The sequence below is a fragment of the Quercus lobata genome, chromosome 4 (assembly GCF_001633185.2).
Source record: "Quercus lobata isolate SW786 chromosome 4, ValleyOak3.0 Primary Assembly, whole genome shotgun sequence".
Lineage (NCBI taxonomy): Eukaryota > Viridiplantae > Streptophyta > Magnoliopsida > Fagales > Fagaceae > Quercus > Quercus lobata.
Window position 1 is genome coordinate 36859594 of NC_044907.1, and position 27707 is coordinate 36887300.

The 27707-nt window shown below is 33.3% G+C and overlaps 3 protein-coding genes across 3 annotated transcripts; all 3 read left to right on the top strand.

The window, feature by feature from the left end:
- Nucleotides 1-5868: 5868 nt before the first annotated feature.
- LOC115987175 (F-box/kelch-repeat protein At3g06240-like) lies at nucleotides 5869-7346 on the top strand. Its single transcript, XM_031110672.1, has one exon. The coding sequence runs from the start codon at nucleotides 5907-5909 to the stop codon at nucleotides 7131-7133; it is 1227 nt and encodes a 408-aa protein (XP_030966532.1). The 5' UTR covers nucleotides 5869-5906; the 3' UTR covers nucleotides 7134-7346.
- A 3378-nt stretch (nucleotides 7347-10724) lies between these two features.
- On the top strand, nucleotides 10725-11963 carry LOC115985126 (F-box/kelch-repeat protein At3g06240-like). Its single transcript, XM_031108096.1, has one exon. It carries the CDS (start codon nucleotides 10725-10727, stop codon nucleotides 11961-11963), a length of 1239 nt encoding a protein of 412 aa, XP_030963956.1.
- Nucleotides 11964-19463: 7500 nt separating this feature from the next.
- On the top strand, nucleotides 19464-20693 carry LOC115985127 (F-box/kelch-repeat protein At3g06240-like). The gene has a single exon (XM_031108097.1). The coding sequence runs from the start codon at nucleotides 19464-19466 to the stop codon at nucleotides 20691-20693; it is 1230 nt and encodes a 409-aa protein (XP_030963957.1).
- The last annotated feature ends 7014 nt before the right edge of the window (nucleotides 20694-27707 follow it).

Below are 27707 nucleotides of genomic sequence, written 5' to 3' on the forward strand. Positions count from 1 at the left end.
AAAATTAAAGACTCAGCCGCCATCTAGAAGGGCAAGATATTATTCTTACGAACTAGTATGAACATCATTTATACCAATATGGTGGGACTGTTGACTGTTGGAACTTGAATTGAACAAAAATCATTTGCCTCACAGCAGATATGGCAGCAAACTCTGCACCCCCAAATATCAAGTACAATGCATGCGGATTACCAATAAACCCAGAAAAAAGAGAGAGTCCTTACATTTGTGAGGTACTTCGCCAACCACTGAGGGAGAAAGATGCGAGGCAGAGACGGACCGACGGAAGCGACGGCGACAGAAGCGAGAGGCAGCGACGGCGACGGTGCTGGCGACGAAGCGACAGGCTCAGAATCTCGTGTGAGAGTGAGAGAGAGCTCGACTTCTCGTGAGAGAGAGAGAGAGACTGAGAGTGAGAGGGAATGAGAGTTTGAACTTAGTTTTTTTTTTTTTTTTTTTTTTTTTTTTTTTTTTTTTTTTTGGTGTGTTGGTATGTGCTGAATGCTCTGGGTCTTGTTTGAGATTGAAATTATTTTGCTGAAATTGAAAACTTGAAAACATGAAACACTGTAGCAAAATAATTTTAAATGTGTGAATAGTACTGTTGGGGACCCATTTTTTTACATGAAAAACGTTCGATAAAAAGCCGCGAGTTTGTGGGACCCAGTGAACAGTGCCAACAGAGCACTGTTCACAGAAGACCGGTCAACCATTGTAGGCTGAACCAAAAAAAAAAAACAGAGAAAACGCAACATTAGAAACGCAGACGTGAGATAATCCGAATCCAAACTCTCTCTTTGGGTCTGTTTGGATTGAACTTATTTTGCTGAAATTGAAAACTGAAAACTGAAAACACTTTAGTAAAATAATTTTTAAATGTGTGAATAGTGCTGTGGGACCCATTTTTAATGAAAAAGTTGATAAAAAGTGGAGTTTGTGGGACCCGTGAACAGTGCACAAGAGCACTGTTCACAGAAGACCGGTCAACCATTGTAGGCTGAACCAAAAAAAAAAACAGAGAAAACGCAACATTAGAAACGCAGACGTGAGATAATCCGAATCCAAACTCTCTCTTTGTGTGTTTGGTTTTTTTTAGTGCGTTTTGAGTGGCCCGTGAACAAACCGAGTTCAATGAACTCGGTTTGCAAGAATGGAAACCGAGTTCATTGAACTCGTTTTCCAGTCTTACAAAATGAGTTTATTGAACTCGATTTATCTATAAAAATTGACTTCAATGACCTCGGTTTGTAAGAATACAAACCGAGTTCATTGAACTCGTTTTACAAAACGACTCCAACGAACTAGATTTCTGGCATATTGGACCCATCTCGGGGACTGGCAAAAATAGGAAAATCGAGTAAAATATACTCGATTTTATAACCCAGAAAACGTCCCCTTTGAACTCGAGTTGTTAAAAACCAAATTAATTTCAAACGTTCCCTAACTAATGATGTTATTTGAATTTTATTGTTATTTTCTAAAAAAATCCCCACTATAAAGCCCAATGTTTAAAGCTTTAATTCCAAAATAAAGCTCAAGCCCAAGCCCAAGCCCAAGCCCAAGCCCCAGCCCCAGCTTATGTCACGGTTACAAATGCCCTTTTGTCTCCTCACCTTTGGTTTACTTGTTTTATGATTCTATCTCCCCACCTTTTAAACGGCAACCCTTCATTAGTGTTAATTTTTTAGCGGTTTCAATTCCTCAACGGCAACCCTTCAGCTTTTGCTAACGCTAGCCTATAAAGGCAGTCTCTCTGTCTTCCCTCCTTTGTCTCTTCCTCTCCTCACAATATATTAATACTGACAAAAGGTGGATGATTCAATTCAAGTATTTGTGCTTTATTCTTGTGACTGACCCTTATAATTATTCAGTGTAAGGATTATATTATTTTGATTGAATTTTTTTTTCTTTTAAAAATTTGTTTCTGCCTCTTTCATGCTCTGATATGGACGATTGTTATGTTGATTTTTTTTTGTATTTGATTTTTTTTAAGGATGTTGAATTTTTGATTGCTGTGTTTTTTAATTATAGCTCTACCTCTTTTGTATTGTGGGTCGTATATGGGTCAATGTGATTCTGATTTCTTCGTGTAGTGCTGTTGTGTGGATACCTCAACAATTTGGTTTGGTTAACATATGTGATAGCTCTTGCTAGGGATACACCAACTGGGTGTTTTAATTGGAGTTCTAACTCTTTTGTGTTGTGGGTCACATATGGATTTATGTAGATATTGTTTAAAGAGAGAGGCTAAACAGTTCATGTAGACTTATTTCCCATATGATATGAGGGGTTGTCCCAAATTAATAAAAAGTGAATCAAAGTGGTCCAAAATTTCCCACGTTCGATGTTTTGGTAATGACGCTATTAAAATTCGTCCCCAACTGCGCAGATTGGTCCAAGACAGATCCTAGCCGTAAGTTTTCTCATATTGAATCGACCAAACAATTATCAAAGATTGCCAAATTCCCTTTCAGTGTTCTCTCTCTCTCTCTCTCTCTTAAATTTCTAGTTATACTTTAAGAAGCAACAATAAAATGGAATGTTCTGTTCTCTTCAGCTGCAAATGATCGAAATTCAAGAGCTGCATGTGATGACAAACCAAATAAGAGAAGCTCTAGATTTGTTTGCGCAATGGTAATACAAAAACAATGTGGTTGGTCCATCTTCTACTCTCTCTTTTCTTTTATAGATTTTTTTTCCTCTGTGTTATTTCCAAGTGTAATTCCCAAATTTTGAATGTGCCTATAGGGTTATTTGATGATTATCCAGTTGGGGAGAGATAAGAAATTTTTTACCTGCAAACAAGTTCAGGTATTTAAATTTCTCCTTTTGCCCAAGTCATTATTTTCTTTCTTAGCATAACACAATGCAAGACTAATGCAATGATATATTTTTCTAGCTTAGATTATTGGGAGAATTTATGTGAAACAATCTTGGACAATATTAAGGGTCTACTTAGATCCTTAGGAAGTTTTGGGGACAATATTAAGGGTCTACTTAGATCCTTAGGAAGTTTTAGGAAACATATGCATAATTTTTTAGATCTATAAAATTTTCATTTGCCCAAACTCAAACACTCAAAAACACCTCAAATAGTCTAAGTTTCATAGACTACAAAAAATCTTTTTTTACAAATTCCTGATGCAATAAGCTATTCTTGGTATAAAGTATGCATAATAAAAGAACACCAAAATCTACTTAAAATTTTGCAGGGCAAGGATTTTGTTATTATAAAGAAAACAAACCTTTCCTTATCCTAGCTGCCTTGACTAAGTTAAGTAGGAAATATCTTATTCTTTTTTCCTTTTCCCATCTTGGATTTGTTCATTTCGCATGATAAGTAATGTCTATAATTCCGTTTATAAAAAAAAAAAAAGGTCCTTAATTCCACTGTTTTACTATTTCATTTTTCCATCTACTCTACTTAATAGAGTGGAGAGTGGCCCCATTTATGATGACTCAATTCTTGATAGAGTCTTATGCAGGAATTGGAGTCTCAATTCTAATATTCCTTAAGTCCAAGTAATGGAATGGACTGGATTCATCTATATAGTTTTGTATAGGTGATTTTGCTATAATTTAGGTTCTCCTTTGCTATAACAGTACTAGTCTTTGTGTTGTATATGGAGGTTGGAGGTTGCAGTAATATGCTGTACAGAATGATGCATAGCTTGCTTTGCTATCTGGTTGTTTGGCTTGCGCCAATATTTTTTTTTTTGTTGGTAGATAGGGATTAATTTAAAGATTTTGAGTTTATTTACGTTGCATGCATCTTGTGAGCCTAGATTTTTGGGTTGGGTCTTCTCTTGTGTGATTTCAACGACTATGTGTGTAGGTATGTGTAAGTATTTTCTGTCATTTTTGTGTGTAAGTATTTGGGTTGGGTCTTATCCTGTGTGATGTCAACGAACATGTAGTGTAAGGGTGTAACTTTTTCTGTCATTTGTCAACCACTTTGTTTTATGGCTACTGAAATTGTTGTATAACTTAATATGGTCCTTTGAATTGATTCTGTTGTGGACCTATTTTACGTGTAATTTAATAATTTTATAGAATTTGAGTTTGATTCATTTCTATATGTTTAAAAGATTCAGTTTTTGGAAATTCTGAGAATTGGGGTTTTATATATTATTATTATTTTTTTTTGAGATGTGGGTTTGTTTATAAATCTATTATAGGATGTTGGGTCTTGTATATTAATATTTGAATTGTTGTAATCTAAGACTTTTTAGGGATTTTTATAGGTTTGGGGACATCGGGAAGATGGGTTTGATTGAATAAAGAAAAGGGGCTATTTTGCACAATATTTGTGAATTCATTAGCTTTCAGCAATAATTATGTTTTTTTGGTTTTCGAGATAAGGTAGGAATAGAAAATTAATTTGGGTTTTTGACTGTGGATTGATTTTGATGTTCAATGTAACAGAACCTTGTGCTATTAGGGAGCTTGGTACAACTTTTCGTTTTAGTCCTAGAGTGGCTGTATAGCTTGGGGACTGAAACAAAATAAGTAGTAAGATTAAAGATTTTGTTTTGTTTTTTTTTCCAAGCACTTTTCTCATCAACCAGAGGGTTGTTGTAATTTGATTCAATGAACCACCTTATGCTGGTTGGTGACACATTGGGCAACTGTTTGGATTTAGAAGTTGATGACTTAATTAAAGTGTGACAACATAGTGGATAAAGTGAATGTGGAATGATCGTATCAAACTCAAGAGGCTTAAGGAAAGACCGAAGATTGTAGCCCAACAAGCTGCAAAGAAGTAGAAGCCCAAGCAGACCACTGAGATCAGGCTCGGAGTAAGTAGAGCACAAGATGGGATTCTCAAGTATATGCTGAAGCTGATGGAAGTTTTCAAAGCTTGCGGCTTTGTCTATGGTATCATTCCTAAGAAGGGTAAGCCAGTGATGAAGAGATTGAAGCAAAAGAATTGGAAAGGCGAATGTGGAAGGATCGTATCAAACTCAAGAGGCTTAAGGAAAGACTGAAGATTGCAACCCAACAAGCTGCAGGAAAGCAGAAGCCCAAGCAGACCACTGAGATCAGGCTCGAAGGAAGTAGAGCCTAGGATGGGATTCTCAAGTATATGGAAGTTGATGGAAGCTGAATGGAAAAACCTTTGTTTTCCAAATATTATTAAATGAATATAATCTCAAGTTTAGATGGGAATTCTACATAGTTAAGAAAGTTTTTGACTCTGTCATAGAAACTGACAAAAAAAAATTAAGCTTGAGAAGTGCATTTTTTTTTTTAATATAGCAAAATTACAAATTTGATATCTAACTTCTACATGTCGTAATACATTTCTCAACGTATTTTATTGACAAGCTTATATTAATGGTACTTCAAATGAATGTAAGAACAACAATGGAAGAAGATACAAAAAGTACTTTAAATTTGTCTTTCAATTTATTGGAAATTGATATTTTAGCATTTATTGGATATTTGAGGATGTAAAGGATTGAAATCTTAATTTTAATTTTAATTTAAGTTTGATTTATATTTTCCATTTCGTAATTTAATGTTTCATATCAAGGATAGGAATCCAAATGTGAAATCAAAGATTAAAAAACAAAGAATTGTTTAAATTTTTGTATACAATAACTTTCCCGTGCATTGCACTGATTAGCGACTAGTAAAAATAAAACACATTACATAGTGGAACATAAAGTTGAATACAATAGAAGAGGCTCAACACTCTCTTTCATTATTACTGATCGATTTTAAGAGGCTCAACTTTCTCATCATTAGTGTTCCAGAGGCCCAAAAATTCTGGTGAAAAAAACATCAATGAGCCCAAGCCTAACCCTAACCCAAACCCAACAGATTCGTGCCTTTACTTTATTACTCTTTATCTTTACTCTTTTCTTTACGCCTAAATACTGAAATCTCTCATCCGCCGAAAAATGGAACCTGGTCCACATCCTTTGATCCTCCGACGATGGAAGAACCATCTCCCACACGACGTCGTACTCAACATCTTGGCAAGACTGCCGGTCAAGTCACTTATAAGATTCAGGTGCGTTTGCAAACTCTGGGACTCCTCAATCACTAGTTCTAATTTCATCTCCACCCACCTTAATATCGTCAACAACAACGATGATGATGATCATGCTTATCTCATACAAACCTGTATTAAATATAATTCTCCTAAGATTCCAATGATCTGTAAGGTTCTTTGTTGTGACCGCACGTTTGATTCGCTTTTTGAGTATTCAGTTCCCTCTGTTTTTGATTTAGACCTGTCCGAAATGGTCGGTTCGTGCTATGGTTTAGTGTGTCTCGCTCAACGTGGAAAGCTTTCCAGTACTTCTGATGCTATATATTTGTGGAACCCCAGCGTTAGAAAATTTAATAGATTGCCTGATTCGTGTTCTAATGGCCAAGATTTTTGGTTTTCTACCGGATTTGGTTATCAGTCCAAGACAAATGACTACAAAGTTGTAAAGCTTTGGGGTACTCCAGTAGTGGCTGAGGTTTACACATTAAGCTCTGACTCGTGGAGAAAGGTTGAAATCTCGTTGAGATCCAAAGTTGTGGTCTCCCATATCGAACCTTATCCGTTCCCCCTATTTTTTAGTGGGGCTTTGCATTGGATTGCTTATCATAGTGAAGGGGAAGTGGAATTCCAAGATCCAACGATGATTTTGTCATTTGATGTCGATAATGAGAAATTCGGAGAGATGGCACTCCCTGCTGGAGATATATTGTCTGAGCAGAGTCTGTTTGTGTTCAAGGGAAATCTGGCTTTCATTTCATGTGGATACCCAGAAAACGATGATGACTTACAGTCAGATTCGCAATGCTTCATTTGGGTAATGAGGGATTATGGTGTAGATGAATCATGGAATAAACTTTTTTCTATCCAGTTTGAAAATGCTGATATAATTTTCTATGGTTGCACTGAACATGGTGAACTTCTACTTGATAAGAAAGTCAAGAAAGAATCTAAAGATGGTGAAATAAAAATAGATGAGTCTACGATTCTTTCAGATGACACTGCGATTGTTTTACTAGACCCTGAAACTTTACATGAGAAGGACCTTGGTATTCTACGATATGTTACACATGTAGTTACTACGTTCAAGGAAAGCCTTGTGTTACTTGATGGAGCAACCGAGCTATCTGGATAAGAACTGAAATCATTAGTGATAATCATTGCATTTTGTTAGGTAAGTGTGATATGATTTAGACCATTCTCATGTTGTTTACTTTGGTATCATTTTGTTTTGCTGTAGGCATAAATGTACTGATATGATGTAGGTGAACTTAATTTAGATGTGTATCAACCTTTTATGCTTGTGGCGATTTCATGAAAGAACATATAACATTTTAATTCTGACTTTTTTTTTTGTGCCTCTCTGATTGTGTTGCAAACTATTAGATTAGACATCTTACTTAATCCCAAAAAAAAAAAAAAAAAAAAAAAAATGGAGCAAAGAAGAGGGAAGAAAAGAAGCCCTATGATGAGAATGTTGAAAATGGGCTGTGGAAGTTCTTATGCGGTGAGCATTGGCCCAGCGAAGGTCTTGTGCTTTATTCCTTGATCAAAATGATATATATCTTGCTAGTGGCTGCAGTACATCTGCTATGCAGTTTTAGCTTGTTGTATCTCTTCTCATGGGTTTGCATTTTCTCATTCTCCTGAGAGAGAAATTTGAGATAACATATAGTGTTTGAAAAGGATCTAAAGCTTTGTGATCGTGGATTGTCAACACCTTCTCTATTTTGGAGTTGCAATTGTTTCCCCTCATGCTTTGGTGTTTAAATCACATGCTCATTGCCAATGGTATTGAGAATGAATCAATGTGTTTAGCTGCTAATACATTGCGTTTCCATTAGTATTGTTGTGGTCATTTTATAAAAATATTTAATAGTATCTAGTGTGGAAAGTTCTTTTTGAACTTCAAAGTTCATGCTAATGTGGATACTGTTTCTAAAATTTTGATTTTTATGAAGAAGATTTTTCTTGTAAGGATGTCACATGACTAGGCCTTTTTTTTTCTTGGCATGATATGATTTGACCCGCTTTGATTCAGAAGATAAATTTGTTTATTGATACATCCTATAAAAACATGCATATACTTCATTAGGTGTGATTCATTTTATATGGATTGCACCACGGCATATGGTACATACTCCATCAAAATTTCAGTACTCATTCCTCACCATTGCTTAAAAGCTTTACTTCATAAGGGAAAAATTAAATAAACCCATTTTTCGTCCTTATTTATTCAGAAATCTAAGCAAAATCAGTATCATTGGATGTTATCATCAACCTTTTTTTTGGGGGTTGTTAAGTTTGTTTTGGTCCCAAGGAAAGATTATGTCAACTTTGATTAGAAACAACATCTGAAAGGTCTAAGATCAGCATGGTAAAAACAAGAAACTAGTCTTGGCCCCCACGTCGGCAATGACCTGACACAATTTCATTGGGAAAAGCGAGGTTGTAGAGCAAGCAACTGAAGGAGCAAGTCAAAATTCTAAGCTGTTGAATATACTGACCCACTCCGGCAAGATGCAATCTGGATTAGTAAGCTTTCAAGCGTGCTTTTTGAATTGCTTAATACTTCAAAGTGAACTTTAAATAAATAATAGATCAATGACAACTTCAGAAAAATAATGCTATCCAAGAAGGTGACAATAACAAGCGAGGTGTTTAGCATATCCTAGTGCAAACCTCAGTAAAGTAATTCATTCATTACTGTTTGATTTCTTTTTCTTCATTTCTTCCGGAGTAACCAAAAGAAAACATAAAACTAGCTTTTTAGTTCTCTTTGATTTTAAAAATAAAATTTTAAAAAAAGGCTTATTAGTTTTTTTTTTCTATATCTTTGAAGTCTTGCTCCAACATATGCATTTTGTGTTCTACATCACAACTCAATCTTAGAAGGAAGCTTGACTAACTGGAATAGGTCTTAGTTGCAATGTTATCAGGCACTGTTGCAGATCCAACTTGTTTTTCCAACATGGCTAGATCATCTTATGGTACCACGACTGAGTAATCTCAAGGTGACTTGCCTCCTTTACAATCAGTTAGGGTTATTTGCCCCCTTTACCCGCTAAATTTTTATCCTCAGTTTTGGTGGCAGCACTTAAAATTAATGGGGTTTCAGATTCTGTTGTTACATGTTATAGTTGATTTTTGATTTCTATCATACCAGTATCTTGGATCACAGCTTCAAGAATATCTCTTGATAATTCCTATTAGAAAGATATGAAAAATACTTCCACTTTGTAATAGCAATAGGCATGTGTATGAGATATGCATGATCATGAATAATTCATGATCTATGTTGTTAGTCTTATTACATTGGGCAGAAAAGAAATTGAGGGTGGTGATTCAGGAGTGACAAGGTTTGCAAACGCACCTAAATCTTATGGGTTATTTGACAGGAAGCCTCGTTAAGATGTCGAGTATGACATCATCCTGGAGATAATGATTCATTAGTTTTGGTTGTAGTTGTGGATCTCTCATTTGCGACATTTTTTATTCAAAAGAGGGGACAGAAAGTTACAGAATTGAAGAGTGTCTAACATAAAGAAAATCCATTTTGCTATCTTATTTTCTCTTCTAGGTTAAACTTGCCTCCAATAGGCGATCTTTTAATACTGTTAACATTTAAGTAGAGCATCACTTTTCACAGCTCGGGGGTAAAGGTATTTGGTTTATTGATGTTTTAAGGTTATTTGAATTTTTCGCCTGTAGTAGGAAAGTGATGATCAGAAAGCTTTTTTTTTTGCTAGAAAGTGATGATCAGAAAGTTGATCTCATTAAACCAAAAAAGAAAAGAAAAAAGATGGTCTAGTACTGTAATAGGTTGTGGGTTTAGACTTTAGTACTTAATAGATTATATTTATTGTAATTTGAGAATATTAATTTTTAATTATCTGTTTAATTCATAGTAGTGACTTGAACAATTAAATTAAATTATTGCTATAAAGTTGTATATTTTATCACTTTTGAGTTATTGAGATTATAAAAATCAATATTTATGTTTACATATTGTGAATAATTTATAGGGGAAACGATCTACAATTGATGCATATTTTGCAAAATGGACAATGAATTCTTGAGTGATTGTTTAACTATATACATAGAAAAAGCAGTTGCTAAAGAATTTAGTTCAGAATCAATTATAAATGATATCAATGTCATGAAAAGCGTAAGACGCAACTTTTAAAAGTTAAAAGTTAATTTGTGAAATAAAAGTTTTTTTACTCATTTTTTTTAACACATAAAAACTTTGTTGTGTTTACCTTGGCTCCTTGGAAAAAATTTCTGGTTTTGCCATTAACCCCATCAATCAAAAATTGTTATGTATTTATTTGAGTTTCCTTATAAAACAACTAGAGATTAAAATGAAAAAAATAAAAATAAAAATAAAACACATGATATTTTTTATTTTTGAGTAAACAATAATACTTATTAGTATAAAAAAAATAGCAATACAAGCATTTTAAACCGAACTTATAATACATTATATAACTGAAGTACAACTAAAAAAATGCCTTAAAAAAAAAAAAAAAAAACAAAATCGCCTAAAACTGAAACTGCTGTTACTCATCTTATTTTAGTGTTCCGAAGGCCCAAAATTGCTGGTGAAAAAAACATCAATAAGCCCAAGCCTAACCCAACAGATTCGCGCCTTTACTTTATTACTCTTTAGTCTTTACGCCTAAAACTGAAACCTCTCATCCGCCGCCAAAAAATATCTCAAACAATGGAACCTGGTCCGCAACCTTTGATCCTCCGACAATGGAAGAACCATCTCCCACACGACGTCGTACTGAACATCTTGGCAACGTTACCAGTCAAATCCCTCATAAGATTCAAGTGCGTTTCCAAACTCTGGGACTCCTCAATCACTAGTCCTAATTTCATCTCCAACCACCTTAATATCGTCAACAACAACAACAACAACGATGATAATGATCATGCTTATCTCATACAAACCTGTATTGAATATAATTCTCCTAAGATTCCAATAACCTATAAGGTTCTTTGTTGTGACCGCACGTTTGATTCGCTTTTTGAGTTTTCAGTTCCCTCTGTTTTTGATTTAAACATGTCCTTATTGGTCGGTTCATGCAATGGTTTAGTGTGTCTCACTCAGCATCGAAGACTTTCCGCTACTTCTGATGCTATATATTTGTGGAACCCCAGCATTAGAAAATTTAAGAGATTGCCTGATTCGTGTTCTAATGGCAAAGATTTTTGGTTTTCTACCGGATTTGGTTATCAGTCCAAGACAAATGACTACAAAGTTGTAAAGCTTCGGGGTACTCCAGTTGTGGCTGAGGTTTACACATTAAGCTCTGACTCGTGGAGAAAGGTTGAAATCTCGTTCAGATCCAAAGTTGTAGGTGCTATACCTTATTCGTTTCCCCTATTTTTTAGTGGGGCTTTGCATTGGTTTGCTTATTATAGTGAAGGGGGAAGGAAATTCCCAGATCCAACGATGATTTTGTCATTTGATGTCAATAATGAGAAATTCAGAGAGATGGCAATCCCTGATGGAGATAAATTGATCAAGCAAGATCTGTTTGCGTTTAAGGGAAATCTGGCTTTCAGTTCATGTGGATACCCTGAAAACGATGATGACTTACAGTCAGACTCGCAATGCTTCATTTGGGTAATGAGGGATTATGGTGTACACGAATCATGGGATAAAATTTTTTCTATCCGGCTTGAAAATGTTGATATAAGTTTCTATGGTTGCACTGAACATGGTGAACTTCTACTTAACAAGAAAGTCAAGGAAGAATCCAAAGATGGTGAGATAAAAATACATGATTGGAATGAGTCTACAATTCTTTCAAATGACACTGCTATTGTTTTACTAGACCCTGAGACTTTACATGAGAAGGACCTTGGTATCCTACGGTATGTTACAGATATGCTAACTACATTCAAGGAAAGCCTTGTGTTACTTGATGGAGCAACCGAGCTATATGGATAAGAAGTGAAATGATTAGTGATCATCATTGCATTTTGTTAGGTAAGTGTTAGGTAAGTGTTATATGATTGAGACCATTATCATGTTGTTTACTTTGGTATCATTTTGTTTTGCGGTAGGCATAGATGTACTGATTTGGTGTAGGTGAACTTAATTCAGATGTATATCAACACTTTATGCTTGTGGCGATTTCATGAAAGAACATATAATATTTTAATTCTGAGTTTTTTTTTTCGCATCTCTGATTGTGTTACTAACTATTAGATTAGAAATCTTACTTAATCCAAAAAAATAAAATAAAAATGGAGCAAAAGAAGAGGGAAGAAAAGAAGCCCTATGATGAGAATGTTGAAAATGGGCTGTGGAAGTTCTTATGCGGTGAGCATAGGCCAGTGAAGGTCTTGTGCTTTATTCCTTGATCAAAATGATATATATCTTGTTAGTGGCTGCTGTACATCTGCCATGCAATTTTTGCTTCTTGTATATCTTTTTATGGGCCTTCATTTTCTCATTCCCCTGCGATAACATAGATTGTTTGAAAAGGATTTAAAGCTTTGTGATCATGGATTGTCAACACTTATTTCGGAGTTGCAATTGTTTCCCCTCATGCTTTGGTGGCTAATTCACATGCTCATTGCCAATGGTAATGAGAATGAATCAATGTGTTTAGTTGCTAATACATTGTGCTTCCATTAGTATTGTTGTGGTCATTTTATGAAAATATTTAGCAGTCTTTAGTGAAAGGTAATATGGAAGGTTCTTTTTGAACTTCAAAGTTCATGGTAATGTGGATACTGTTTCTAAACTTTTGATTTTTACGAAGAAGATTTTTTTTCTAAGGTTGTCACATGGCTAGGCCCTTTTTTTTCTTGGCATGATGTGATTTGACCCACTTTGATTCATACAATAAATTTGTTTATTGATGCATCCCTATAATAACATTTAAGTTGATTGTTAATATATACAGAAAGAGTTATTTTGAACTAAATTTATCTTTTAATTGGATGTCATACAAGTCTTTTTTCTTTTTCTTATTCAAACTTTCTGCAGTTGATTTCCAATTTGAAAGTGTTGTCAAATTTCCATTTGTTGTAAATAAAAGTTTTTCCTTGATTTCAAATTCTTAACCAGATTTCTCTAAAATCATATTTTGTTTAATGACATCTATTGTCCTTAGTGTAAAAGTTGAGAGAACAATAAACCATCTCCCTGATTGTCCAATCTCTGCTTTTGCATTGGTCGCTTCTAGGAATGGTCTTTGTATATTCAAGGTGCACCTATGACACTCCAACAATTTATTTTTCCACAATTCAATCATTTCATCAAGAATGAGTATGGAGTACCCACACGCTGAGTTTCCATAGTCAGGGTAACTTGCCTCCTTTACACGCTGAATTTCCATATTCAGTTTTGGTGGCAGCATTTAAAGTTAATGGGGTTTCAGATTTTGCTCTTACATGTTACAGTTGAGTTTTGACTTCTCTCATACCAATATCTTAGATCACAGCTTCAAGAATATCTCTTGACACTTCTATTAGAAAGATATGAAAAATACTTGCACTTTGTAATAGCAATAGGCATGTGTATGAGATATGAATGATTATGAATAATTCATGATCTATGTTGTTAGTGTGATTACGGTGGGTGGAGGCCAAAATGGACATATACCACTGTTAGAGAAAATATGTATGAATCTACCACTGTTTGCAAAATATTTAGCAATCTACCACTTTTTTGAAACTCGATTTTGTGGAAATCGAGATTTCCATGGTACTCGAGTTCATGAAACTTGAGTACCATGATTTTTTTTTTTAAAAGGTTTTTGAAGTAACTTGATTTCATGGAACTGCCACAAAATTGAGTTTCAAAAAAGTGGTAGATTGCAAAATATTTATAAAAAAAATGGTATTTGGCCATTTTTACCAGTGGGCGGAAAAGAAATTAAGTGGTGATTGAGGAGTGCTAGGGTTTGCAAACGCACTTGAATCTTATGAGTTATTTGACGGGAAGCCTTGTTAAGATGTTGAGTACGACATCATCTTGGAGATAATTATTCATTAGTTTTGGTTGTAGTTGTGGTTCTCTCATTTGCGACATTTTTATTCAGAAGAAGGGACAAAAGTCACAGAACTGAAGAGACTCTAACCTAAAGAAAATCCATTTTGCTATCTCTTATAGGTTAAACTTGGCTCCAATAGGAGATCTTTTCCTTCAAGTGACTTAAACAGAGCTTTTAATACTGTTAACGTTTATGTAGAGCATCACTTTTCACAGCTCAGGGGTAAAGGTATGTGGTTTATTGATGTTTTTAGGTTATCTGATTTTTTCGCTTGTAGGAAACTAATGATCAGAAAGTTGATCTCATTAAACCAAAAAAGAAAGATGGTCTAGTACTGTAGGTTGTGGGTTTAGACTTTAGTACTTAGATTATATTTATTGTAATTTGAGAATATTATTTTTCAATTATCTGTTTAATTGATAATAGTGACTTGAGCAATTAAATCAAAAATTACTGCCATAAAGTTGTTTATTTTATCAATTTGAGTTATTGAGATTATAGAATTCAATATTTATGTTTACATGTTGTGAATAATTTATAGGGGAAACAATCTATAATTGATGCATATTTTGCAAAAAATGAATTCTTGAGTGATTGTTTAACTATATCAATAGAAAAAGTAGTTGCTAAAGAATTTAGTTCAGAATCAATTATAAATAATATTAATGCCATGAAAGGGTATAGGGCACAACTTTTTAAATTAAAAGTTAATCTGTGAAATAAAAGTTTTTATTACTCATTTTTTTTATACATAAGAACTTTAAACACAAAATCTCAAGTTTGAAAATCAAACAATTGACAATGTTTTGCAAGTGTAAATTTGTATTGATGTATGAGTAAGTACAATTCTCTAAAATTGAATCTTGTTATAAAAGAATACTCATTTCATTCAATCTCCTTGAAAAAATCTTTGATGCAAGTATATACTTGATTCGAACACCAGATGCTTCTCAATTTGATTAAGAAAGGGATCAAAAGATCTTTGAAGTAGAATCACGATGAATCTGTAACTATGTGTTTGTTAGGAATCCTTCGTTCTTTGCGTTCTTCATGTGTTCTTTGAATTTTCTTTGTGTGTTCTTCGTCTTCAAAGATTGTTGTGGAAGTTCTTCGTGTCTTTGGAGGCTTGAATCTGTAGATCTTCACTAACTTGCAATCTTTTAAAGTTTCTGAACACTTTTGGACTTGATTCTAATGCACTTTGAGATCTTGGAAGATGACTTGAATGATTTCTCTTCAAATGTTCTTAAGATTTGAAGGTTGAAGTTCTTGGAGGCTTTGGAGCTTAATTTCGGTAGAGTTTCGAGACTCCTAAATGTATGTGTATGTCCTCCTATAAGACTAAGAAATGTCTCTATTTATATGTCTTGGGAAGGTGTGATGACATATGATTGGTTATCAATAATGACATGTGTCATAATTTAAATCAAGGGACTTTATGTCTTGTTCTCCTAGGGACATATGACATTATTTGATTAACCATTGTGGTTTAATTTAAAATAGCACATGACAGCTTTAAATTAGACGGCTCATATTATTTAAATTAACAAATGCTAACATTTGATTGGTTCTTAGGTTTTCTCTGTAATCTTTATTCTTTGACACTTGGAATATTGCCATTGGCTTTTGAATAATGACGGTGGAATCCACTTAGTAGCATGTGGCATCTTGTAATTAGTCATTTTAAATGTACCACATGAACTTTAGTGGTTTGACGTGACAACTTGTTATTGATAGAAAATATTACTCTCTACTTTATTTTGTTTATATTGGCTCCCTAGAAAAAATTTTGGTTCTGCCACTGATCCCATCAATAAAAAATTGTTATGCATTTGTTTGACTTTCCTTATAACATAACTAGAGATTAAAATGAAAAAATGCAAATAAAAATAAAACACATGACATGGTGGAACATAAAGTTGAATACATTGATAGAAGAGGCTCAACACTCTCTTTCATTATTACTGATCGATTTTAAGAGGCTCAACTTTCTCATCATTAGTGTTCTAGAGGCCCAAAAATTCTGGTGAAAAAAACATCAATGAGCCCAAGCCTAACCCTAACCCTAACCCAAACCCAACAGATTCGTGCCTTTACTTTATTACTCTTTTTATCTTTACTCTCTTTACGCCTAAAACTGAAATCTCTCATCAGCCGAAAAAAAATGTCCCAAACAATGGAACCTTGTTCGCAACCTTTGATCCTCCGACAAGGGAAGAACCATCTCCCACATGACGTCGTTCTCAACGTCTTGGCAAGGCTGCCGGTCAAGTCACTCCTAAGATTCAGGTGCGTTTGCAAACTCTGGTACTCCTCAATCACTAGTCCTAATTTCATCTCCACCCACCTTAGTATGGTCAACAACAACAACGATGATGATCATGCTTATCTCATACAAACCTGTATTCAATATTTTTCCTGTAAGATTCCAATGATCGGTAAGTTTCTTTGTTGTGACCGTACGTTTGATTCGCTTTTTGAGTATTCAGTTCCCTCTGCTTTTGCTTTAAACATGTCCGAAATGGTCGGTTCGTGCAATGGTTTAGGGTGAGTTTGGTTCAGCTTTTTGAAAAAGTGCATAATGAAAAAGTTGAATTTTCAAAAAGTGCATAATGAAAAAGTGCTTTTTCAAAAAGCTGAGTGTTTGGTAAAAGCTGTTAAAAAGTGCTTTTTGAAAAAGCTGAGTGTTTGGCTAGCACTTATAAAAGTGGCAGTTTGAAATGTAAATTACCAAAAAGGACAATGTATATATAAGAGAGTTTATTTCATACTTAAATCAATATTGTGAAATTATTTTTTCACCAATATTAGCTAATAATAACCTACCACTTGAAATTTATTGTGAAAATATTTTGATAAAAATTGATACTGATTTTAATTTTAACATGCTATTAAAATTATATTGTTCTCTTTCTAAAAAAATTATTTTTTTTTCACCAATATTAGCTAATAATAACCTACCACTTAAGATTTATTGTAAAAATATTGTGAAAATATTGTGATAAAAATTAATACTAATTTTAATTTTAACATACTATTAAAATTATTTTTTTCTCTTTCTAAAAAAATTATTTTTTTCACCAATATTAACTAATAATAACCGACCCCTTAAAATTTATTGTGAAAAAATTATGAAAAAATTGTGATAATATTTCATTATTCTTTTTTTCCACTCTTTTTTTATCCTCCACATGGCATTTCTTTCTTCTCCTTTTTTTTCCTTTTTTTTTTCCCACTAAATTTCTCCTCCACACACGTACCCATTCTGTTTTCCTTTTTAATCCTTCTTTTCCTCCTTTCTTTATTCCTTCCCTGCCATTCCTCCAAACACCAGAACATTCTCCTTCTTCGTCTCTCTCTTATTTTTTTATTTTTATTTTTTCCTTTCTTCCTTTTTCAATCCCTCTTTCCTCCTTTCTTTATTCCTTCCTTGCCATTTCTCCAAACACCAGAACATCTTCTTCGTCTTTTTTTTTTTTTTTTTTTCTTCCTTTTTTAATCCTTCTTTCCTCCTTTCTTTATTCCTTCCCTGCCATTTCTCCAAACACCAAACATTCTCCTTCTTCGTCTCTTTTTTTTTTTTTTTTTTTCCTTTCTCCCTTTTCTCTTAGCACTTCGTTTGTTGGTTCTTGGCAGAATCGATAGCATTCCCACTCAGGTTTTGGCGACGTAGAATGCATCGGAGTGCACGACGAAGATGAGGCGGTGGAGTTCGGAGACGGTGAGTGGCTGAGAGGGAAGGGCTTGGAGATCGAAAATGGGGTCGGAGTTAGAGTCATCCGGGTTTGATTGGGTGGTGTTCGCCGATTTGATCGAACCTAGAGCTCGGTGTTTTTGACGCTTCAACTTCGATTTTGTCCTGTAATTCTCTATGATATATTCTGATTTTTTTTTTTTTTTTTTTTTTTTTTTTTTTTTTTTTTTTTTTTGCATTTTGAGGAATCCTAATTTGCAAGGGATTGATTTTTTTTTTTTCCTTAGTTGATTTGGGAATTTGTTATAGATTTTTTTGTGTTTGGATTTGGAAATTTGTTGGGAGAGCAGAGAGATGATTTGGGAATTTGTTATAGATTTTTTTGTGTTTGGATATGGAAATTTGTTGGGAGAGCAGAGAGATGAGATGAGAGCTGATGATTTATCAAGGGTAATTTGGTTATTTTTGGAAGAGCCCAACGGATCAATTTGAAAATGCGCATGAGCTTTTTGTTTATGGACCTCCAGAGCTCCATAAACTCAAATGCGCGTTTCTTCACAAATCTAAAACGCAACTTTTTCCAAAAAGTTGCGTTTATTACTTACCAAACACTATTTTTGGGCTGGCTTTTTTGAAAACGCGCGTTTTGGGCTTCAAACGTTGAAACAAACGGGCACTTAGTGTGTCTCGCTCAACGTGGAAAGCTTTCCACTACTGGTGATGCTATATATTTGTGGAACCCCAGCGTTAGAAAATTTAAGAGATTGCCTGATTCGTGTTCTAATGGCCAAAATTTTTGGTTTTCTATCGGATTTGGTTATCAGTCCAAGACAAATGACTACAAAGTTGTAAGGCTTTGGGGTACTCCAGTTGTGGCTGAGGTTATTGTAATTTGAGAATATTAATTTTTAATTATCTGTTTAATTGATAGTAGTGATCTGAGCAATTAAATTAAATTACTGCTATAAAGTTGTATATTTTATCAATTTGAGTTATTGAGATTATAAAAATCAATATTTATGTTTACATATTGTGAATAATTTATAGGGGAAACGATCTACAATTGATGCATATTTTGCAAAATGTACAATGAATTCTTGAGTGATTGTTTAACTATATACGTAGAAAAAGCAGTTGCTAAAGAATTTAGTTTAGAATCAATTATAAATGATATTAATGCAATGAAAAGCGTAAGACACAACTTTCTAAAGTTAAAAGTTAATATGTGAAATAAAAGTTGTTTACTCATTTTTTTATACATAAAAACTTTGTTGTGTTCACCTTGTCTCCTTGGAAAAAATTTCTGGTTTTGCCATTAACCCAATCAATCAAAAATTGTTATGTATTTATTTGAGTTTCCTCATAAAAAAACCAGAGATTAAAATTAAAAAAAATAATATTAAAAATAAAACACATGATATTTTTTATTTTTGAATAAACAGTAATATTTATTAGTATAAAAAAAATAGCATTACGATTGTTTTAAACTGAACTTATAATACATTATATAACTGAAGTACAACTTAAAAAAAATGCTTAAAAAAAAAAAAAACAAAATCGCCTAAAACTGAAATTGCTGTTACTCATCTTATTTTAGTGTTCCGGAGGCCCAAAATTGCTGGTGAAAAAAACATCAATAAGCCCAAGCCTAACCCAACATATTCGCGCCTTTACTTTATTACTCTTTGGTCTTTAGTCTTTACGCCTAAAACTGAAACCTCTCATCCGCCGCCGAAAAATATCTCAAACAATGGAACCTGGTCCGCAACCTTTGATCCTCCGACAATGGAAGAACCATCTCCCACACGACGTCGTACTGAACATCTTGGCAACGTTACCAGTCAAATCCCTCATAAGATTCAAGTGCGTTTCCAAACTCTGGGACTCCTCAATCACTAGTCCTAATTTCATCTCCACCCACCTTAATATCGTCAACAACAACAACGATGATAATGATCATGCTTATCTCATACAAACCTGTATTGAATATAATTCTCCTAAGATTCCAATAACCTATAAGGTTTTTTGTTGTGACCGCACGTTTGATTCGCTTTCTGAGTTTTCAGTTCCCTCTGATTTTGATTTAAACATGTCCTTATTGATCGGTTCGTGCAATGGTTTAGTGTGTCTCGCTCAGCTTCGAAAACTTTCCGCTACTTCTGATGCTATATATTTGTGGAACCCCAGCATTAGAAAATTTAAGAGATTGCCTGATTCGTGTTCTAGTAGCAAAGCTTTTTGGTTTTCTACCGGATTTAGTTATCAGTCCAAGACAAATGACTACAAAGTTGTAAAGCTTTGGGATACTCCAGTTGTGGCTGAGGTTTACACATTAAGCTCTGACTCGTGGAGAAAGGTCGAAATCTCGTTGAGATCCAAAGTTGTGGTCTCCCGAATCGTACCTTATCCGTTTCCCCTATTTTTTAGTGGGGCTTTGCATTGGTTTGCTTATCATAGTGAAGGGGAAAGGAAATTCCTAGATTCAACGATGATTTTGTCATTTGATGTCAATAATGAGAAATTCGGAGAGATGGCACTCCCTGATGGAGATAAATTGATCGTGCAATATCTGTTTGTGTTTAAGGGAAATCTGGCTTTCATTTCATGTGGATACCCTGAAAACGATGATGACTTACAGTCAGACTCGCAATGCTTCATTTGGATAATGAGGGATTATGGTGTACACGAATCATGGGATAAAATTTTTTCTATCCGGTTTGAAAATGTTGATATAAGTTTCTATGGTTGCACTGAACACGGTGAACTTCTACTTGACAAGAAAGTCAAGAAAGAATCTAAAGATGGTGAAATAAAAATAGATGAGTCTACGATTCTTTCAGATGACACTGCGATTGTTTTACTAGACCCTGAAACTTTACATGAGAAGGACCTTGGTATTCTACGATATGTTACACATATAGTTACTACGTTCAAGGAAAGCCTTGAGTTACTTGATGGAGCAACCGAGCTATCTGGATAAGAACTGAAATCATTAGTGATAATCATTGCATTTTGTTAGGTAAGTGTGATATGATTTAGACCATTCTCATGTTGTTTACTTTGGTATCATTTTGTTTTGCTGTAGGCATAAATGTACTGATATGACGTAGGTTAATTTAATTCAGATGTATATCAGCCCTTTATGCTTGTGGCGAATTCATAAAAGGACACATAACATTTTAGTTCTTACTTTTTTTTTTTGTGCCTCTCTGATTGTGTTGCAAACTATTAGATTAGAGATCTTACTTAATCAAAAAATAAAATAAAATAAAAATGGAGCAAAGAAGAGGGAAGAAAAGAAGCCCTGTGATGAGAATGTTGAAAATGGGCGGTGGAAGTTCTTATGCGGTGAGCATTGGCCCTGCGAAGGTCTTGTGCTTTATTCCTTGATCAAAATGATATATATCTAGTGGCTGCAGTACATCTGCTATGCAGTTTTAGCTTGTTGTATCTCTTCTCATGGGTCTACGTTTTCTCATTCCCCTGAGAGAAAAATTTGAGATAACATATAGTGTTTGAAAAGGATCTAAAGCTTTGTGATCATGGTTTGTCAATACCTTCTCTATTTGGGAGTTGCAATTGTTTCCCCTCATGCTTTGGTGGCTAAATCACATGCTCATTGCCAATGGTATTGAGAATGAATCAGTGTGTTTAGCTGCTGATACATTGCGTTTCCATTAGTATTGTTGTGGTCATTTTATAAAAATATTTAACAGTATTTAGTGTAAGGTAATATGGAAAAGTTTTTTTGAACTTCAAAGTTCATGGTAATGGGGATACTGTTTCTAAACTTTTGATTTTTATGAAGATTTTTCTACTGTTTGTGGATACTGTTTGTGTATACCGTTTGTAAGGATGTTCACGGTAATGTGCATACTGTTTGTAAGGATGTCACATGACTAGGCCTTTTTTTTTTTTTTTTTTTCTCTTGGCATGATATGATTTGACCCGCTTTGATTCATGCAATATACTTCATCTGGTATGATTCATTTTATATGGATTGCACCAAGGCATGTGGTAAATACTCCATCTAAATTTCAGTACTCATTCTTCTGCATTGCTTAAAAGCTTTACTTCATAAACCCATCTTTCTTCCTCTTTTCATTCAAAAATCTAAGCAAAATCAATATCATTGGAGGTTAGCATCAACCTTTTTTTTTTTTTTTTTGTGTGGTTGTTAAAGTTTGTTTTGGTCCCAAGGAAATATTATATAAACTTTGGATTAGAAACAACATCTGGAAGGTCTTAAGATCAGCATAGTAAAAACAGGAAACTAGTCTTGGACCCCATGTCAGCAATGACCTGACACAATTTCATTGGGTAAAAGCGAGGTTGTAGAGCAAGTGAAGATGCAAGTCAAAATTCTAAGCTGTTGAATATACCGACCCACTCCGCCAAGATGCAAGATGGATTAGTAAGCTTTTATTCAGCCAAAAAAAAAAAAAAAGATGGATTAGTAAGCTTTCAAGCATGCTTTGTGAAATGCTTGATACTTCAAAGTGAACTTTAAATAAATAATAGATCAATGACAACTTCCCAAATATAATGATATCCAAGAAGGTGACAATAACAAGCGAGGAGTTTAGCGTATCATAGTGCAAACCTCAGTAAAGTAGTTATCTTTGATTCTAAAAGAAAACATAAAACTAGCTTTTTAGTTCTCTTTTATTCTTAAAAAAAAGGGCTTCTTACATTTTTCTATATCTTTGGAATCTTGCTCCGACAAATGCATTTTGGGCTCTACATCACTACTTAGTCTCACAGGGAAGCGTCACTAACTGGAATAGGTCATAGGTGCAACGTCATCGGTCACAGTTGCAGATACAGCTATCTAAATTACATAATTATAATATTGTTTTATATAAATGAAAAATATATTGTTAAAATAATTTTTCATAAGGGGAAGTGTTATGCCCACAACATTTTCATAACAAATTATAGGTGATAAATTGTTATTGGTTCTAATTTGAATCCATGACTAAAATTACTTTTTTTGCCACCAATAGTAACTTGTCACTTAAGATTTGTTGTAAAAGTGTTGTCAAAATATTGTGGATATATTATTTCCCTTTTTTAAATATACCATAATCGGTTTACTAATTTGAATATGTCCAAGAATATTTAAATATTTATATACACCTTCATTCCATAGAACACATGTAAAATGTTACATTAAGTTTAAATTATTATATAAGTTCAAAATTGTAGCAGTTTTTTTCTTTTCCAAAAATAAATATGATGTCTTTATTATTGAAACTTGAATTTTAAGGTAATCTTTTCAATTTTATAATTTTTATTGCTTTTTAATGACCTATATCTTTAATTTCAAATGCCTATTTTGTTTGTATTTTTTAGCCCAAAATTAAAAAGTTTGACCCAAATATAATAAAATTTCATACTTTTCAATCCAAAAATTAAGAAAAGTAAAATAAAATTTTGAACGCAAAATTAAAAAGGCATCTTACAAAAAAAATCAATTTAAAACCCAGTTAGACTGAAGGACAAATTGGACTAAATCAACAAAAGTGACAAGAATGGACCCAAGTGGACAAATATAGACCAAGATTAACTGAAGTGGGACAAATATTGGACTGAAATGACCGAAGATGACTGAAATAGATCGAGTGAAACCGAATTGGACCAAATGGCCCAAAATGCTATGCTGATATTGCTTAATAAAATGGTAGCAACGATAAATGCTACACTTCAATTTTTAGATATTATATAGATATAGATATGTAGTTTCACAAAGATTCAAATTAAATCATGATCCAACAATTACAAACTTTGACCATGACAGTTATTCAAATCAATCAATATTATGAATATATATATATATATATATATATATATATATATATAAACAGAGACTTCATGCGAGAGAGCACAAGGATCTGTCATGTGACGCTCTCTTTGAAAAGAAAATTGAAATAGTCTTTAAAACCACAAGATAAGAACCAAAAAAAAAAAAAGGAAAAAAAAAAAAGAGAGACTTTTGGTTTCTTTGGTTCAATGCTTCAAGACTTTTCTTGTTAAAGAATAATGATTCCTTGTAAGACTCTTTGTTTTCTTTGATTCAATTTTTCAAGCTAAAAACCTCTTGCACTTCTAGTCAACCTTTCAAGCCATCTCATCTCAAAGAATCATGTTATATATCTTCAACCTTTCAATGATATCTACCTAGCTTCAACTTCGCTGTCCCATCTAATCCTAACTCGTATGAGTTGGCTATAACTAAGGAAGATGGCCTTTTTTTTTTTTTTTTTTTTTGAGTGACAATGACAACTTATTATTTTTCATGTTGAGGACAGATGTTGTGGGTTGTGTAAAGGATGATTGTTTTCAGATTTTAGGTGTTTGGTGTGAGAAAGTCATATTTGTATTTTGTTTTATAACTAAATAGAAATAGAAATAAGCATTCTAATTGATTATCAATGAGATTAGTTGTTTTTTTCATTGTGTTTTAGAACTCATAATTTGTAGGTCTTTATAGTTTATTTGTAGTCAGATTAGTTGTTTTAAACCTCTTGATGGTTTGATAAATTCAAAAGGGCTTCTATTGAGATTGGAAATGCATAAGAAAAGTTGCACTCATAATTAATTTCATAAGAAGTACTACCTCTACAAAATTTCACAACAAATTCTATATAGTAAGTTATTATTGTTCTAATTTGAACCTATCATTGAAATTATTTTTTTGCTCACTATTAACAATAAGTAACAACCTTACACATAAAATTTGTTATGAAAATATTGCGGACATAGCATTCTTTTAATCCCACATGTTGGTTGTTGAATCCAAGACGTTTTAGTAACCTAAATAGAAAGTTCCACTCCATTTTAGCATAAGCTTTATCCATATCCAAAATGAAACTATCGGATAGAAATCATTTGTCCAACTTTTTGGGTTCCACTTTATGCTCCACCCAACGGCTAAGCTAGGGAAGCCAAATTAGGAAGAATTTAATTACCCCCCCCCCCCCCCCCAACTAAAAATACATACAACAATTTTAGTCCTAGCCCATTCTTTAGCAATTTGGCCCACAAACATTTTTTTTTTTTTTTTTGAGAAGGAAGATTCACAATCTCGTTCTAATTAAATTAGGACTCCAAAATCAAAATAAATAGTAGGGGTGGCAATTTTTATCCATATCCATGAACCCATCCATTACCCACCTAATTTGGATAAGTCATAACTCAACCCACTTGAATATTTGGGTTGAATGGGTAAAAACTCATTAGGTTATTTAATTATATGGGTCTTAATGGATAAGCCCACTAATACCCACTAAAACTTAAATAAACAACATGAAATCTAAATTTCTAGAAAATGACCGAAATACCCTCAAAACTTAAAAAATAACCAAAATATCCCGTGAAACCTTAAAATTACCAAAATACTCCTGAAACCTTAACATTACCAAAATACCCTCGAAACTTAAAAAATGTCCAAAACACTCATGAAACCTAAAATTACCAAAATACCCCCCTAAACTTAGAAAATGATCGAAATACCCCTAAAACCTAAAAAATGACCAAAATACCCTCAAAATCTAAAAATTACCAAAATGCCCTCTAAACCTGAAAAATGACCAAAACACTTTTGAAACCTAATAAATGACCAAAATACCCCTGAAACTAATTATTACCAAAATACCCCTAAACGTAAAAGATGACCGGAATACCTTTGAAATCTATAAAATGACCAAAATACCTTCGAAACCTAAAAATGATCAAAATACTTCCTAAACATATAAAATGACTAAAATATCTTCGAAACCTATAAAATGACCAAAATACCCCCCGAAACCTAAAAATTACCAAAATACCCCATAAACCTAAAAAATGACCGAAATACTCCCGAAAACTTGAAAATGACCAAAATACCCTCCCAAACCTAAAAAATGACCGAAATACCTCTACAACCAAAAATTACCAAAATACCCCCGAAACCTAAAAAATGTCCAAAACACCCCCGAAACCTAAAAAATGACCAAAATACCCCTAAAACTAAAAATAACAAAAATAGCCCAAAAACTTAAAAATTACCAAAATACCTCTAAACCCTAGAAATTTACCAAAATAGCCCAAAAACTTAAAAATTACCAAAATATTTTGTTCATTTTTAAGGTTTTCGGGTTATTTTGCTCATTTTAGAGATTTTGGAGGTATTTTGCTCATTTTAGTAGTTTTTTTATAGCATATTTGGTGATTTTAGAGATTTTGGGGGTTTTTTGATCATTTTAGTGGTTTTGAGCATATTTGGTAATTTTAGAAATATCGGGGGTATTTTGGTTATTTTAGAGGTTTCATGGGTATTTTGCTCATTTTTGAGATTTTGGTGATAATTTGCTCATTTTAGAGATATTGGGATAATTTTGGATGTTTAAGGGTATATTAATAATTTTGGAAGTGTAGGGGTATTTTGGTCATTTTAGGTATTTAAGGGTATTTTGGTAATTTTGGAGGTGAAGAGGATATTAGTTTTAGAGGTATTTGGGTCATATTGGGTTAAATGGGTGGGTTGCTAATTAAATGGATTCAATTGGTAATGGATAATTAATTTATATATAAACGGGTCATAAATAGATAAATGGGTAATTACACACCCATCCCATTTATGACCCAATTCGCCCATTTGCCACCCTTAATAAATACACACAATTTGCAATAGTAACAAAACACAACCCAAACTTCCCAACCCCAGCCCCAACCCCAACCCCAGAGATCAAAACTTCACAAGTCACAATTGTTTACTCTCAAAATAAAATCTAAATATATGTTGCTCTTACGCCAAGGCTGCATTTGTGCAATTGTGCAAGTGGGACCATGACCAGTGACCAACGAATCGTTGAACTCCACCTTGGTCCTCCCGTCTCAATTTATCTTCGGTGGACATGTGGTATTTATGTGGTGGTGGTTTCCCACTAAAACAAAGCAAGTATCTGAGCCAAAACCAAAAGGATAATTCTGGTGCCACAACTTGTGGCACAACTCGCCCATATGGCGAGTTGTGGTTGGTGGAAGGGTGTCCTCACATGGACTCACCATCACCTCTCCACTAACCACAACTCGCCACATGGGCGAGTCATGGCACCAGCATTACTCAAACCAAAAACCAAAGCAACTATCACTAGAATAGATGGTCTAGTACTATAGGATGTGGGTTTTGACTATTGTACTTAAATTATATTTATTATAATTTGAGAATATTAATTTTTAATTATTTTTTTAATTGATAGTAGTGAATAAAGCAATTAAATTATTGCTATAAACTTGTTTATTATATCAACTAGCTTGTAACCCCATGCATATGCATGAATATATTTAAAAGATACACATTAAAATGCATAGTATAATAATCTTACATATATAATTTAAATATTATTGATAGTCAATCATACATTTTTTTAACTCTTTAAAATTCTTGTAAGAGTGTTATTAGGTAGAAAATGTAAATTGTCCATTTTTAAATATTTTTATATTCACTAATTCTAAACTCTTTGGTTTTTGTACACAATAACTCACTTAAATAGATATTTATGATATGAGCTCACATTTGATTCCAAAATTAAGAAATAATATTCTCTCTAAAAATAAATAATTTAGGACACATGGTGCAAAATTGGACTTCAACCATAGAATCTAATTAGATTTTCTCTAAGCTTTACCTATTAATTCTTGAGTGATTGTTTAACTATATCAATAGAAAAAGCAGTTGCTAAAGAATTTAGTTCAGAATCAATTATAAATGATATTAATGCCATGAAAGGGCATAGGACACAACTTTTTAAATTAAAAGTTAATTTGTGAAATAAAAGTTTTTTTAACTCATTTTTTTATACATAAGAACTGTAAACACAAAATCTCAGGTTTGAAAATCAAACAATTGACAATTTTTGCAAATTTGTTTTAATGTATGAGTAAGTACAATTCTCTAAAATTGAATCTTGTTATAAAGGAATACTCATTTGATTCGATCTCCTTGAAAAAA

Excerpts from the sequence above, each read along its gene's own strand:
- LOC115987175 (XM_031110672.1), top strand. The coding sequence starts at position 5,907 with ATGGAACCTGGTCCACATCCTTTGATCCTCCGACGATGGAAGAACCAT.
- LOC115985127 (XM_031108097.1), top strand. The coding sequence starts at position 19,464 with ATGGAACCTGGTCCGCAACCTTTGATCCTCCGACAATGGAAGAACCAT.
- LOC115985126 (XM_031108096.1), top strand. The coding sequence starts at position 10,725 with ATGGAACCTGGTCCGCAACCTTTGATCCTCCGACAATGGAAGAACCAT.